At 45.5% G+C, this 16432-nt stretch overlaps 1 protein-coding gene across 1 annotated transcript in view; it reads left to right on the forward strand.

Annotated features, from left to right (window-relative positions):
• GLT1D1 (glycosyltransferase 1 domain containing 1) overlaps positions 1–16432 on the forward strand; it is a 95887-nt gene that overhangs the window by 66534 nt on the left and 12921 nt on the right. Inside the window, exons 9-11 of the mRNA XM_087423463.1 lie at positions 3647–3690; positions 5367–5487; positions 12373–12471. Of these exons, the coding sequence (XP_087279589.1) occupies positions 3647–3690; positions 5367–5487; positions 12373–12471 (264 nt within the window). The remainder of the gene's footprint in view (positions 1–3646; positions 3691–5366; positions 5488–12372; positions 12472–16432) is intronic.

Here is a 16432-nt window from a genome sequence, read left to right on the forward strand (position 1 = left end):
GGATTCAGATCCTGGCCTAGCACCTTTCTAGCTATGTGATCCTGGCTAAGTTACACCAGCTCTCTGAGCTTCCGTATCCTCTTGCCTTCAGTGGGGATGATGACAACAGGATGGTTGGCATAGTTAGGACTTAGCATAGGTTAGGCTCAGAGTAAGCGGGGAGTGGATATTGGCTATGAACAACAGTAATAAACAATGAATCATGCATAGCTGTGAGTTTTTTCTTTGAAGATCTTTCTAGGAATAGAATTGTGTTTGCAGCCTTCACGTGTCCCTCTCTAACCCCAGCACTGCCTCCAGCTCCCGAGTCCACTGAAGGAGAAGGGAGCTAGGTAAGGAGCTCTCCAACTATGGCTGCTACAGAGCCCACTGCCGGCCCATCAGCCCTCCGTGAAGCATGTGGCTACAGAGCTGCTTGCAAGAGTGCGCCCTCTGCTGGAGGGGTGAAGAACCCTCATGGCTACAGGCCTATACAGGGCATCCGATAAAAAGGGACGTTATCAGAAGTCCACTGAACCTCTGATGCACGGACTTCCCTTCCAGCGCCTGATGTGAGAAATTGCTTGGGCCTTCCAAACAGAGTTGTGCTTCTCCAGTGCAGCCATTGGTGCTGTGCAGGAGGCAAGGGAGGCCCATCTGTCCTTGAAGACATCAGCCTGTGTGCTATCTACGCCAAAGTGTAAAAATTATGCCAGAAGACATCCAGGTAGCCGGCCACAGATGTGGAGAATATGTGTAAGACTCCGCTATGATGGGAGACATTTCAGTCTCAAGAAAAAAAAAAGAAAAAAAAAATCCTCATCTTTTTGTTACTGGTAGTTCTGAACATTAGATTTTTTTTCCCTGTGGGGTCAAAAGGAACCTAAGGATCTGATTGAGAGTGGAAAAATAGAGGGCAGAAATAGAGGGTATTGACAGTGTTGCCATTTTCATTGGTATCTGAATTTTTAATATAAAAATGGGGACATAAAGCATTAATGCAGATCAAAATGTTTCAGCAAACAAGGTTCAGCAGTTAAATTTCATAACAATTATAAATAAACCTGTTAAAATTATCTGCCTAATGTCAGCATTTGGATTTTGTTAAAACAACTAAATTTCTTGTTGACAACAACTAAATGGTGTTTGCCGAATTTTATCATGTGGTGGATTTCGCCCATGAACTATACTCTTCTGAGTTGTCCTACGTGCAAGTACGTGTGTTTAGTGTTGTCTGTCTTCTGTGCTGTTCCTATAAGTTTGCTGGTAAAATACATTAAACTATAAAAAAATGTTTCTAGGAATAATTTCAGTTTTCCTTATGCATCCAAATTTGCTGTGTTAGCCTTCAAAGTGATGTAGTGACCTCAGGGATATAAACGAGGTTCCCATTACCATCCTTTGGATAAATTTCAGTCATACCAGTGGTCTGAAGGGTTTGGGGTTCAACGCCCACACTGGAAGCTTTTCCTTGCCAAAAGAAACTGAAATAAAGTTTCTGGAGAACACAGCATTATTTCGGTTATCCTGATGCACTGTGGGGATATGGTCGTATTCATTGAACTGACCTGGTTTATAATTCCTGATCCTACTGGTGAAGTGTGAATGAGGGCAGAGATGGAATCTGCTTTCTCTTCTATCTCAGGACTGATAACTGGATGAGCCAGCAGACACTGTATTAGTAAAATGTGTTTTCACCTTCATCTGCCTATGTCTGTGAAGAAATGTTTAGAATTCTGTGTTACACTTGCATGAATTTAGGAATGTTTTGTCAGTTATTTTTAAATTGTATTCGTTGTTAAGAACCCCAGTGGAGGGATGGTGCGGGGCAAAACCGCGGTCTGTTGGCTGTTTTGTGGAGAGTTTGCAGTTGGATGAACCAGAAGTGATGAAGATATTCTGCAGCTTCATCCTAAGCAGGCTTGTGGGAGCCCTGTGAGAGGTGGGAAGCTAGCCCTGAGACCCCGGTGGTGCCCCAGTAAGTAAACACAGCTGAGAAGAGGTTGCTGTGCACAGACAGTGTTATGCGGAGCTTTCCGATGATCAGGAGTGAGGTGCGTTCCTCCGTGAACACAGTGATTACTTTCAGGCATTCAGGCTCTGTTCTCTTTACCTCTCGATTCTGGAGTGTTGAGAAGTGTCTTGGTGTCATTGGGAAAGTGTCCATTTGAGATTAAGCTTATAGATGTTTTTGTGTTATTGCAATCTGCAGGTCTCGTTGTTCTTTCTAGAAGGGCTTTGATAGTTAACTGTTTTCTTCTATTACTCATACAGCGGTTACCACGTCTCAGACGCAGTTCTGAGCACTGAATGTATTTAACTCATTTGATCCTCCCAACAATCCCGAGGCGCTGTTATTGTTCTCATTTTACGGATGAGGAAGCCGAGGTCCAGGGCGGTCCACTGATGTACACAGGGTCACGTGGCTAGTGAGGGGCATGGGGCGGGGTTGACCCTGGTGGTCTGTCTCCAGAGCCCACTCAGTCTGTACCGCCCCTTCTTCTGGCCTCTGTACATCTACACATGAGTTTGCTTAAAAACGCGGAGTAAAAAGTATGGGTATAGCAGATCAGCTTGAAAACATTGCTATTAATTTTTGTGTTAGTTCAACAAACATAATCTCCAGGGATGCTGGGAGGACAAAACACAGTCCCTGTCCCAAAGGACATATTCCCTCCAGATGTGAAATAGGAGTAAAATCCAGACTCAAGAATATTAGGTTGTGACTAATTTAAAGAGTTGCATTTGGCTTTTTTTTTTGAGATATAATTCATATGCCATAAAAATCACCATTTTAAAGTGTATAATCCAGAGGTTTTTAGTATATTCACAAAGCTTTGCAACCATCACCCCTATCTAATTCTGGAACATTGTCATCACCCCCAAGAGAAACCCTGTATCCATTAGCAGTCACTCCCTGTTCTCTCCACCCCATAGTCCCTGGCAACCACTAATCTACTTTCTCTACGGATTTGCCTTATTCTGGACATTTCATATAAATGGAGTCACATAAATGTGGTCCTTTGTCTCTGGCTCCTTTCACTCAGCATGATGTGTTCACGGTTCATCCATGTTGCAGCAGGTGTCAGTGCTTCATTCCTTTTTGTGTCTGAATCATATTCCATTGTCTGGATGGACCACATTCTGTTTATCTATGCATCAGCTGATAGACGTGCCCTTGGCTTTAAAACTCTGTTTCTGAGAAGGCTCCCTGTTAACAATAAAATTTTAATTCTGCTGGATCCTTTGTCTTGGGTCTACTAAAGGTTCCAACTCATTCTGCCTCAAAGGTTTGATGACAAAATCCACCCACTGTAATGAATCAAGCAGACCTTTCGCTGAAGTGTCGTGTTGGTGTGAGATTATCCCGTGGCTGTAAATGACTTCTGTTTCAAGACCATGAATTGGGTGGAGGGCTCTGGGGCTTCACCAGGCTCTTAGCTTATAGGCCAAACAGCAAACAGGAGCATATGTATGTTTCTTTGAACTTTCTCAAGTCCTTCTCTTTTCCTTATTATTATTGTGTAGTCGCTGGACTGGTTTCTTATTTCATTTGTTTTTTTCCTTCTGAACTGTTGAGTCTGGCTCTGTTGCCAGGATATGCCATTCTCTTGAGACGTAGGCTCATTTCAGGCTTCTCCTGAAATCTATCTTTGTCTCTTTTCAGGTTGATCCAGTGTTTACAAGGGAAGTAAAAGCCAAAGTCAGAAGGTAAGCATAGCCAGTGAACAGGCGTTGTGCAGGAGAGGGAACCTAGTGGCCGACATGACCCTATGTTTATACAGCACTGCCCATGTCCCAGGCTCTGCCCGAGCAATTCACAACTGTTCCCTCGTTTCGTCTCCCCATGATCCTATGAGATCCTAGGCGCTATCACTTTCCCTGTTTATGGGCAAGGGAGCAGATGTACCGGGAGCATGAGCAATTCCCTAGTGAGTGGCAGAGTGGACACAGTGGTGAAAAGACGTCCAGCTCACTAGTTCAGGGAAACGCCAATGAAAACCACCTCCAGATCATAATTTTCACTGATAACATTGGCAAAAACTGAAAAGACTTAAAAGATCAAGGGTTTGGAAGGATGGAGGGAACCCACACCCCTCTCACATCTGCTGGTGAGGGTGGGAATTGCTGCCACCTTTTGGAGAGCAGTTTGTCAGAGTATTTGTTATGGATTGTATTTGTCTGCCAGTAACAGAGACCCAACAACACTGCCTTAAACACACCGGGGCTTAATTGTTCTCATAAACAAATCTGACATCATTGGTTCAGGACCAGATAAGACTTCAGGGACTTGGGCTCCTGTCTCTCTGTCCTGCCGTCCCTAACCTGTGGCTTCCATCCTTAAGGTGACAAGGTGGCTATAGAGCTCCATCCATCCCATTCTGCATTTTAAGTGGGGAGACAGGAAAGGGCGAGAGTCAGAAGGATCATCTCCCATTTTGGTCAGCCCCCGTTTAGGTGATTTCCTCACGATCCCCAGGATTCCACCCACCGGGAGAGGGGACTGGGGGATACTGAATTTATCCCCTGATATAATCAGGTGTCTCTTTATCGCTCATAGATGCAGAACGCACATATGTAAAAGTATAACCAATTATATGAAAGGATATGTATCAAAATCATGAGAGGGATGGGGAAAGGAAAAGAATATCAGGGGCCGGCCCCGTGGCTTAGTGGTTAAGTGCGCGCACTCCGCTGCTGGCGGCCCGGGTTCGGATCCCAGGTGCGCACCGATGCACTGCTTCTCCGGCCGTGCTGAGGCCGCGTCCCACATACAGCAACTAGAAGGATGTGCAGCTATGACATACAACAATCTACTGGGGCTTTGGGGGGAAAATAAATAAATAAAATCTTAAAAAGAAAAGAAAAGAATATCAGTATTATTGCATAAAAAATAAAACAAGACAAAACATATGTGATAAAATATTGTCAACTCTGGGTGTTGGGAACATGGGTATGGGTGCATTATTCTCTCTATTTTAGTATTTCAATTTCTCTCTGTTTATTATATATCTATTGTCTCTGTTAGTATCTTTAAAAATCATTTGAAAAAAGATTGAATTATTAGAAAAAGGTTGTTTTTTAAATCATGCAGAGAAAATGGCAAAACCTTCTCTCTGATTTCTAATGTTTGAGACACATGTTCTCCTTTGTCACATGTATTCAAAATAAAAGCAGAGGTGTTAACAGGCTTCCTCCCTCCCTTGTCAGGGATGGGGAATAGAATAGATTCTCACCCCAATATGGTAGTCTGTACTGAACCTTTTATCAGTAACGCTACCTATTTGATCTAGGGTATTTCTCCAAAGTTGTCACCTCTCCCTCGCCCAGCCCCCTCCCCGTGTGGTTGCCAGCAGTGGAAACGCTCTCGCTGCTCCGTGTTTCAGGATGGCCGGGGTGCGATTGATCAGGGAAATGCCTCAGGAGGATCTCCACGCGGTGATGAAGAACTGCTTCGCGGTGGTGAACAGCTCCGTCTCGGAAGGCATGTCAGCTGCAATCCTGGAGGTAATTATCTAACGGGAGCCCTGAAAGTGGAGATAGGAAGCTGTCCATCGCTCTTTTTCTTGTTTATGGAGGTGGCATCTTTGTCAGTCAAGTTCTGCACTTCTCGACCCTGAAAGAGCAAAACAGCATTTCCTTGGGAATTCAAAAGTAGTTTTTAAGTTCTGTCTGGGACTTAAAAATATCATTTCATTGTGCATTGCCATTTCTGCTCGCCAGCCACAAAATAAAATAAAACTTCGATAGCGTTGCTTCTTTGACCTGCTAAGTAGCTTCAGTGGGAAGGCAGTTGAGGTTCTGAAAGGTTGGGACGGGATCTGGATGACGGTGTGTTTTGCAAGAAGCCTTTTTCTCGATCTCTTCTCCCTTTTTTCAGTGTGTCTATAATCCCAGAATTTAAGAGAGATGAAAGAGCTGGGCGTCTCCATGTGCAGGAGATGTGGGGGGAATATTACAGATGCAGACAGGGGTGGGGATTTGGGGGTGGGGCTGAGGGTGGATCTGATCTCTTTTTCTAGTGTTCAGCTCCATAAAATCACTTAATCTGCTTTGGCTAAATGTCCAGCACAACCCTGCAGTCCGGTGCCGAGTCATCTGTGTTTTATGGGGAGAGGCTGGAATAAGAAGCCTCTGCTCTTGAAATCGTGGCGGGCTCTGGCTTGACTGTTTCAGGTCTTCTGTAGAAGGATGTATTCCAACCTCGAAGCCCCTTTGCAATCTCTTCTCCTCACTCGAACGTTTCACGGGATGGGTATTTTACCAGAATGTCTTAACTGCCTCGTGGTAGTTACTTGAGGTAGTCACCAACGAGAGTCTAACACAAAAGGATTTGTGCTCATGGCATTCTCGATTCCTTTTGAAGAGTGGTCTTAGCAAAGGGTAGACTTTGTTTGCTCCTGTCATAACCAGCGATGGGTATTGCATTTTCTTCATATTGTTAAATCGCAAGCTGTAGCATGCATGGTATCTCTTATGGTTCTCATACACGTGTCACACGCAATAGACACGAGTAAGTACTGATCGATGAGCACGAGATAAAACCCTCTGTAGAAAAGGAAACGCATGGCCATTGGTTGTCCAGGGCTTTTTTTTTTTTTAATTTTATTTATTTTTTCCCCCAAAGCCCCAGTAGATAGTTGTATGTCATAGCTGCACTTCCTTCTAGTTGCTGTATGTGGGACTCGGCCTCAGCATGGCTGGAGAAGCAGCGTGTCGGTGCACACCCTGGATCCAAACCTGGGTCGCCAGCAGGGGAGCGCGCGCACTTAACCGCTAAGCCACAGGGCCGGCCCTCATCCAGGGCTTTGAATCGGGTTTCACATTCTCTGTCTCTCTACATGGGTTTCTTATTTCACTGTCTATTTAGAGCAATGCTGTTATTTTACCATGAGTATTTTTAATATCCATTTATTCCTTTGGACACTAGTTGAATTTACTGGCAAAAGGTACAATTTGTAAGCCTTAGTGTTTCAGAGAACATGGTAAATAACTAAAGCAGGAAAAAAATAATTCTCCCTCAAAAACATGACTGATGTTGTATGCCTAATATTTTTTGTGTGTGTGTGTTGCCTAATATTTTTTTAAATGTGGCATCCTTTAAAAAAAAACCAAAAAAACAGAAACAATATTGGGGTGGGAATAGAAGCTGTACACCCACGCCTGTGACTTCAAGGTTTGGAAGCTTTCAGAGCACATCTCATGGACTTGTAACATGTTCATCTTCAGCCGGATGTCAACACCTCAGTCTAAGTTTAATGATGAACATTAATCTCCATGGTGGTTTAAAATCCGTTTCCAACTACAATCATTGGAGCAATACATTTTACTCTTCACATTAGCTTAAAAAATATACGTCCTTACAGTAATGATCCTTGAGCTGATGCTGAATGGCTCCTGTATATGTAAATATACATTTTTTCCCCCCAACTTCTTAAGAAAAGGTAAAGTAGAATTCGGGAATGATTTTATAAGTAGCACACACAGCATTTCATTGCCGATGATTGCTGTCAAATCTCATTTACTTCAAAGGAAAGGCAGCTGTTAGCAATCCTGACTGCCTTAAAATGTTGATGTTGTGTTCCTTTTGAAAACTCCAAAATAACCTTTGGGCTGAGGATTTTGAATGAAACTGATTTTAGAGGAGTGGTGAGGGGGCATTTCATTAGAATCAATTCAAATCCCCAGAGTGGTTAATCAGAGAATGAGTGTGTATCACTTTCCAAGGAAGGGAGCTTTCGACCTTTCAGAATTAGCTTTATTTTCTCCTGGAAGCATGTACAAATCCCATTTGCTAAAACACATTTCTTACTGATAAACTCCAAAAGTCAAACTTCAGCTGGATGTGTGGGCAGTAGGGCGAACATTCCTACACCGAATCCATTGTTTCAAGTTTGAGCTTATTATGGAGTTGAATTCTGCATAGAATGAAGTTAAAAGAATACAAGAAAAGTATTTTGTTATCTCCGTCTTTGTAATTAGGCTCTTCTTCCCTCCCCAGAACACACACACACACACACACACACACACACTCTCACTGCACCCTACAAGTCACAATTTTCACTGCCCAGGGGAAAGGAAGGCCATGTTCTAAAGCAAAGAGCAGTAAGAAGATAATTCTTGGGCTCTTAGTCTCCAGGCCCAGGCCTTAGAGATTGAAGATTCGTTTAAGAGCTTTTCAAACACAACTGTGACTATATGACATTTGAACTTGACTGGTTTCAAAGTGTGTTGGGGAGGTGTGCGTGGCAGTACTGGGCTCTTCCCCCTTTGAGAAGAGAAGGGCCTTTTGAGTTGTCACAGTTAGAAGGATGCTACCGGAATTAAGTTTGGGGGCGTGGGGACTGCAGGGAGGTGACGTATATTTCAAGATGCAGAACAGTCTTTTGCATCGAACAGTTGTACCCAGAATGCCATTGGCACTGCCACCGAGAAGCACTCTAACCGCAGTGATGTAAGATCTGGGTGCACTGTGTGGATCTGTCAGTGGAACGCTCAGACCAACCACAGCCCCACTGACAAGCCGTGATCATCGTGCTGGACACATTCCTCGGTCAAGGCCCTTGAAACACAAGCAAACCTCTGTGCAGGCAATCTGGACATGAAGTTTTCAACCTAGAGTGTGCATCAGAATTCCTCTGAAGCTTAAAAACTGTGAATCCAGGTGACGATGCCCACGCTTCAGAGAATCCGCTTTACTTTTTTGGCTCTGAGCGCTGGCAGCTGCGTTTCTCAAGGCTGCTCTGCAGGGTTGAGTGGAGGCAGTGTCCCGGGAAACTTCGTCACCTCTGCTGAAGATGGGGAACCAGCTACAGAGATTTTAAAAGGTCGAATATGAAGTTTCCATCCACCTGATAAAAGGCTGAAGAGCTCGTCGGGGGGAAAGAAATCAAGTGACTGTGAACCCAGCCGGGTGTTGGCCATCTCCTACTCTGGTATTTCACTCCTGGTCCCCAAGTGGAGCCCCCGACACCAGGTCTGAACTGCTCTCTGCTCCAGGTTCCGCACCTCGCTCAGCTTTCGTTTCTCTCTGCTCCCTAGTAGAACTAGTGCAGAGGATTCACACACCATCGCTCAGCACCGTGCAGCACGAGACACTGCCAGGACCCACCTCACACCATCGTCCTGGCCTGGGACTTTGCCTTTCTTAAAGACATTGCTTGTTTTTAAAGAGGTGACTTCAGACTTGAGGAGGTAACTTCACACCTTAAGAAAGTGACTTAAGAATCAACCATCAGATTCCTTAATGCCATGTCTTGGCTGTATGGAAATAGCATTTTGATTTGCTTACTTATTCTTAAGACGGCTCCTTTCTTAAAGACAGTTTGTTTTTAAAGAGGGGACTTCACAATTAGCTTTTTGTGAATATACAGCCATCAGAGTACATTGCCGTATCTTCTCCCTGAAGTCACTTCACAACCTCTCGACCCAGATTCTATTTCATCTTTTCTACTGAACTGCAGTTTTCCTTGAAGGCAAGGAACGTGTCCTCTGCAACCTTCAATCCTCCTCCAAAGTCCAGCTTAGTGCCATCAATAATCAATAACGTTAGTTAGATTGAGCAGAGCTTGACTACTACCCAGTACCACCTCTCTAGCTCCCCTTTAACCACTTGGTCCCATCACCCAAACTCCTGTGTTATGCTGTCTGCAGGTTGATAATGTATATTTGTTGAACGAGTGGACAACTTCCGGACAAGTCTCAGTGGCGCGTGGCCTGACGTGTGTGATGGGTGGTTGGTGAGTGCTGGTTGAGTTGTGCACAAGTGAGTCTGCACAACAGGAGGGATGATAAGGCTTTTTATTCGGAGACAGATAAACTCGTTCTGGGCCAGTTCTGTGATTCTCTGGTCACCAGTTTTTTAGATCCGCATTTGTATCTTTATCTCCATCTCTACATCTATTTCTATAGACATCTCCTCTCAATCTATGTGTCTGCCACAGATACACCGGTGCCTAACCTACATCAGTGGGTAAATGTGCCATTTGAATTTGAAAATGCTGCCGGGCCACCTGGAATAGAGGAGATGCAAACAGGGCTAGCCATGTGCCCTGATGTGTCGACAACCCCTGTCCGAGCGTCTACTCTCAGCTGAGACGGTGGATGAGATGAGATGATCTCAAATGTCTCTTCCCTGTGGAGGATTCTGCAGCCGATGACAAATGCCTGGAAATGAAATCCCGGTGTGTCGTGCTCATTTAACGAGCTGACGACCTGAACTGTGACAAGCAGAGAAAGAAGCTGCCAGATGGCATGAGCATGACTTATAGTATCACTCACCGTAATTATGTTATGACCTTATAACTCACGTAGTCAGTGTCCTCATCAGCTTAAGTCACAAACTACATCAGTGGTGTTTGTGCAAAATGACTTCTGACTTTTCACGTACTCTGGAGGGGAAAGTTTCGTTCCTCATTCCCAAAGGATAAATTGAGGCCCAAGAAGAGGTCCAGTATTGTGTGGCAGTGCACTTGCTGGCCCAGTGGTTATTACTCCTGGCTGTACGCTAGAATCATCTGAGGGACTTTCACAGATGCCTAATCCCCCCGCCCCAGGCCAACTGCCTTGGAGTTGTGGGGTGAGGTGGGGTGGGGGAGTTGGGGCCCAGACATCGAAATCTTACTCCATCCCCCCAAGTGCCTGTGATCACAGTGAGGTTGAGGCCCGCTGTGTTAGCCTAGGGCAACGCCTCCCCAGTGGAAGATCAAGGCCTCTTGACTCCTGGCCCTGTGCTCTTTTCCAAAACACCAGATTGCGCCTGCAGTGGGTCAGACCCAAGTGGACCCACCAATGACTTCAATAAAGCACTTGTGACTCTATGTTGAGATTAGGTCATAGTGGGTTACTTTTTGCCTGTGCTGTTGAGTTACTTGTTCCTGAGTGTAATGACAATTGAAGATCCCAGTCTTCACTCTACAAAATGAAAGTGGAAAATCACAACTTAGAGGCTTTCTATGATCATGAAACACCAACAAGAGAACCTGATAGGGAGACCCATCACTGTTTCGGGAAGGCAGCTGTGCAGCTGGGGATGAGCAGGAAGGCCGGGGGGCTCTGGTCTGGGAGTCAAGCCTGCTCTGCCACTCTCCCAGATGGTGGGAACAGAATAATCTCAGGGGAGCAGAGAGGAGGGTGTTCCCAACTCTGCTTTGTTATCTGGGGCCTGGATCTTAAAGTGAACTGGGAAGATAGAGGTGAGATAGACCCAGAAACCGGGTGAGCTGCTGAGACAGCCGCTAACAAGAAGACGACGCCACTGTGAACAGCCCTGACTTATAATTAATTTATGTACAGACGCTTCCAGGGCATTCGCTCCCCACATATTCATGGAGCACTTACTGTGTGTCACACCTGCTCTGGGCACTTGGGCGTTGGCGGCATGTCACATGAAGTCCTTGGTGTCACAGAACTTCCCTCTGCAGTGTACTGAGCCGCTGGGATTGGGTAACTTCACGTTTCTGAAAAACAAATGTCACCCCTTTGTGACCAAATTTTTCTTCCGTGAATTAGATACCGCAGGCAGAATCATAGTACCTAAGCCATGCTTGTGTATAGTAAAAGCCAGATTATCGGTTCACTGGTAATGGAAGCCAGTCCTGCCTCCCGAAACCAAGTTGTGAAGGGGCATCCCTCTTACCTTCTGGAAAGCACCTGCCACATAAAAGCTGGGTTGGCCCGGGTTGCATAGATTTGATGTAGGAGTCTGACCTAGACCTCGGAAGAGCTGGCCTAATCCTATACCCTTCTAGGTGTGGCTCCCCCAGACTGTAGGAAGAAAGCCAGAAAAATGCTGCCTTATCCAGTTGAAGGGGCCAACGCTGCATGCTGTGCTTTTGGGCATCTTTTCAAGGTCTCGGTGCCGGGCTGTGCCGGGCTGCGGGGTGCCACGTGCTGGCTGACCCCAGACCTCTGGGAATGGAAAGCCAGCTTGGTGAATGATCAGCATGATGAATCACGTTCCTTCTTACTCTCGTCCGCACGCCAAAGAGACGTGTTTGGTCCTGTGGCTTTCATACCACTTGTGCTGGAATAAAATTACTCATTGGGGAAAGTAATGATGGTAATTAAAAATGTATACTCCAAGCTGTCACAGAAGAAGTGTCAAATGAACATTTGGAGAGAGAGGGTTTCTTTGTGACATGGCAGTAATTATGTCAGACAAATTCCTGCAGTATATCGTTTTCCAGGACTTACAAATACAGTCAGTAATTAAAATTCATTATGTAGTTTGAAAACCCGGTGTTTAGACTGGGATATCGTTTTGGCAAGCCGTATTTTTTGAGGTGCCAGAGGTCCAGTTAACATAAGAGCTATTCTCCTGCAAATTGGCTCATGTCACCGGAGAAGCTCTTAAAATGATCGCCCACCTGTCTTTCCTCTTCCCTCCTTCAGGCCATGAATTTGGAGGTGCCCGTGTTGGCTAGGAACGTCCCTGGGAACGCTGCCGTGGTGAAGCATGAAGTCACGGGGTTGCTGTTTTCAGATCCTCAGGTAAGAAGGGTGGGTTCCCCATGTTCAGCTTGTCTGCAGAGTTTCCATCTGCCCTCCAGAGTCTGGTATTGGTGTCTCTTCGTCAGCGCCCAGTCTTCTTCTTATAATTAGTAGAAGCCCAGTGTCTACCGGTATCACGTGGGCAGCCGCCCAGACATGTGACCAGAAGAAGCCTAGGAACTTTCAGGAAACAGAAGACCTGAGTTCTTGTTCTGATTCTGCCGCCGATGAGCATCGGGACCTTGAGCAAGTAACCTTACCCCTTAGGTGCTCAGATTTCTGATTTCTAAAGCAGATCCTCTTCCAATGCAGTCTTATATTTCTAGAACATCTACTGGTGTTCAGAAGACTGCCATATATCTGGTCACTTGTAGTGCCTCAAAACAATGTACAGCATAGGCGTGGCACTTGTGTATATGCGTGTACATACACATGTACGTGAAAGTAAAAGAAAGGAGAGTGCAGCTGATAGTGGGCACAGCTGGTGTGCCCAGGGACATCTGGGGCACACGTGTGTGCCAGGGCCTCCCAGGACCTGTGTGAGGGGGTTTCCTTGTGTGCAAGGTGCCGAGGGTCTGAGGATGCGCCCTTGCATGTCTGCCTGCATTTGAACCCCTGGGGACCGTGTGCAGGGCATGTGGCCTTGGCTGGGGTCTCCAAGCTCTATTTTCTCCTCTGGACAAGTGGGGCAGTTACAGCCATTGCCTCTTAGAGGAGTGACGTGGGCTGAATAAGTTGATATACAGGGCTGAGCGATCAGAGCTCTGGACACTCATTCTCACCAAAAGAAGAGGCGTCAATACTGCCCGTGCCAGGTAGGTAGCAAGTAAAAACCTTAGGCCCGACCTTTGTTGTCTGACTCTTTAGATTTTTTTCCAGTTTTGCTGAGAAATAATTGACATACATCTCTGTAAGTCATACAGCATAATGATTTGATTTACATAGGTTGTGAAATGATTACCACTTTAGGTTTAGCTAACGTCCATCTTTTCATATAGATACAATAAGAAGAAAGGAGAGAAGAAAAGAAAAAAGGAAAAAGAATTTCTGCTTGTGATGTCTAAGCCTTTAGATTTAAAAATTAGGCTCTACTCACTATTGTCTTTATGAAAGCACATGTTATATTCAGAAATATCAGGATTTATACTTAAAAATTATAGTCAACTCAAGTATTTGAACATTCAGTTTTTCAAATTTCCTACAGCAGATATTTAATCCGAGATAGCTGTCCCTTTCCCTTATTACAATGATGGGTCACCTCTCTTCACTCTCTGCTCATCACGGAGTTGCACAAACAAGAAGAAGTCAGCTTCAAGGGGTGGGGACCTTGTAAGGAGTCAGGCACCAGCCAGTACAGCCTGGATGCACTGGCTCGCCTGGAAGCAGACAGAAAGAGCAAAGGTCCAGATCATTGTCTAGCAAAAGGCGTACGTAGCCCTAATGCCTTTCCTTTTGATGGTAACACCTAGAAGCAGAAACAGTATCAGGATATGAAGAGTTTATAGTAATTGCTTGTTGATTCTCTAAACAAAGGCTTATTGCTTTTTGCCACATTCCGGATCTCTCACAATCAACACTAGCCAAGCTTTAGGTCAGAGAATATTGTCTCCACCCTGGCAAAGTGGTTTTATTTTCATCTCACCAAATACAACGCCTATTTATTTTATAGCTCAATTTCAGAGCACTGTAACTTTATCAGCAAATGTCTGAAAAGCAATCACTTATAAACGGGGGTACAAATGAGGTTGAACACTAAAAGGAAGGCAGTTTGGCTCTCCTGATTTCATATAGCTTCTCATAAGACATTCCTTTTAATATTTTCAAATAACTCTAGTATCTCTGATATGTTCGAGTACTTCCGGCTAGTTCCTGTATTCCTGTAAGCTGCCAGACAATCCACAGCGCTCGCAAAGCTAAGTCGAGGACTTATTTTGATTCCAACACTTTGACGTTAGTTTTACAAAGGATGTCAAAAAAAAAAAAAAGAACGCTTTAGGTTTCGTATGGGGGGAGGCTGTGTTTTTTAACACCCTTTGAAAAAGTGCGCTAGACAGGGATGTCGCACATGGCTTTGTTTTGTCTTCTTTACAGTCTCGATCAGACTCGACCTAGCACAGGGTGGGATCTTTTGCTTCAAAAACAAGGATGCATTTAAAATAAATCAGTGACTGTGGTGATGTTCATCTCAACTGAGGCACTCAGGTGAAATTAACTACTGGTTGGTTAACTCAGATGGATTTAACTACTGGCCAGTGTTTGCAAGACTTATTTCAAATATGTATCAAAGATGTTTTAGAAGCAGCATTTCATTTCTAAGAAGAGACTTCTATGCCAGAGTGCCAGCCTTGTGAAGTTAACATATATGTATGTTTGGGTTTTTTTCCACCATAAATGCCGTTTACGTCCTTGCTAAATCTGGAGTTAGTAGTTCTGCTTTAGCTTCTGTTCCCTAGTTGCGATGACAAAGAAACCGAAACAAAGAGGTGAAGTCATCAGTGTGCCGTCAACATGGTAGACCGCACATTTCACACCCACGTATCTGCTCTTCAAAACGGAAAACGAATTTTACAAACATTTTGTCCGAAGGATATGGACGGGTGGTTAAAGGGCATCCCTTATCCTTTTGTTTATTTTGTGAACTTATTTATAGAGCTAAACCAACAACAGGAACAGAAATGTGGCTTTTCCCCTGAAAGCGTAGCCCATTCTCTGTGGTTGTCCCCGTCGGACAGTGTTTTCTGACAACCAGGCCCTTGCTCCCTGTTTCGCCTTGTTTTAGGTAGAGAGCACTGAAAAGATGCTTGGGAAAATGAGAAAACACTCTGAGTTGGGATTTGGGAGTCCTGATTTTGTTTCAGCAGTTTCGCTGTCTAGCTGTGTGACCTCAGACAAGTGGCTTAACCTGTCTGGACCTCTGGTCCTTCATATTTAAAATGAGGATTTGGTTACTAAGTGATAGCCTAGGGAAGGGGCCACCTGGCAAGGAACTGTGGGCACCCTCTGGAGGCTGGTTTATAGTCAGAAAGAGAAATGTGGCCTTGGTCCTGCAACCATGTGAGCTTGAAAGAGGACCCCAGGCTCCAGACAGGAACCCATCTTGTGAGATGCTGGTCTGAGAAACCAGCTCAGCCGGGCCTGGAATTGGGACCTACAGGAAGCCTGAGGTAATAAACGGGTGCAGTTTAGGCTAAGTGTGTGGCAGTTTGTCATGCAGCAATAGGAAACTAGTACCAGGAGGAAGACGAGGCGGGCGTTAAGTGGTGCCAGTGTCGCTGGAGGGGGGAAGACGCAGTTCTGCTGATGCAGATGGGGTCTCTAGGAAGAGAACTGTTTTAGGTAACTGGTGCCTTACACCTGAGATGACAGAAGACCATTCAAAGGGATGTCATAGGGTCTTGTTGGAGAAAACCTTTCTGTGTCTCTTCTCCCTGAAGTCCCTGCTGGAATCTTGCACTGTTCCATGAGCAGCTGTAAGATGAGTCCATGGTGCAAATGAGAAGGGGGAGTCCCAAAGCTGAGAAGGAGTGTGGACCGGGTGGTATCTCTGTCTGCAGTGCTCCGGTGGCGTCCTGCTGCGCTTGAAATCAAGCCCAGACTTTTCATAATGGTCCCCAAGTTGGGCCAACCTCGCCCTGCCTCCCGCCCTCCCCTCCCTGCTTCGCACCACACCCACCATCTCTGCTGCTGCCTCTGGAATGTTTTCCCCATGATCTTCCTCTGGCCGGGCCCTTCTCCTCGTGTGGGTCTTAGGTCGGTGGGTCCCCATGTGGGTCTTAGTCCAGGCTCGTGCCCCTGGTCCCTGTTCGCCACATTTCCCCGTTTTACTCCTTTCATGGCACTCCTCGCTGGGCCACATCGGCGTGCTCAGCTGGTTTTCCCTCCGTGGTTCCCTTTCTTCCTCAGCCCCGCCGCTAGCCCTGAGAGCATTCAGTCCACAAGAGTGATTTCTTCAGCTGTAACA

The sequence above is a fragment of the Ceratotherium simum genome, chromosome 35 (genome assembly GCF_057802395.1).
Source record: "Ceratotherium simum simum isolate JZ-2026a chromosome 35, ASM5780239v1, whole genome shotgun sequence".
NCBI classification, from domain to species: Eukaryota; Metazoa; Chordata; class Mammalia; order Perissodactyla; family Rhinocerotidae; genus Ceratotherium; species Ceratotherium simum.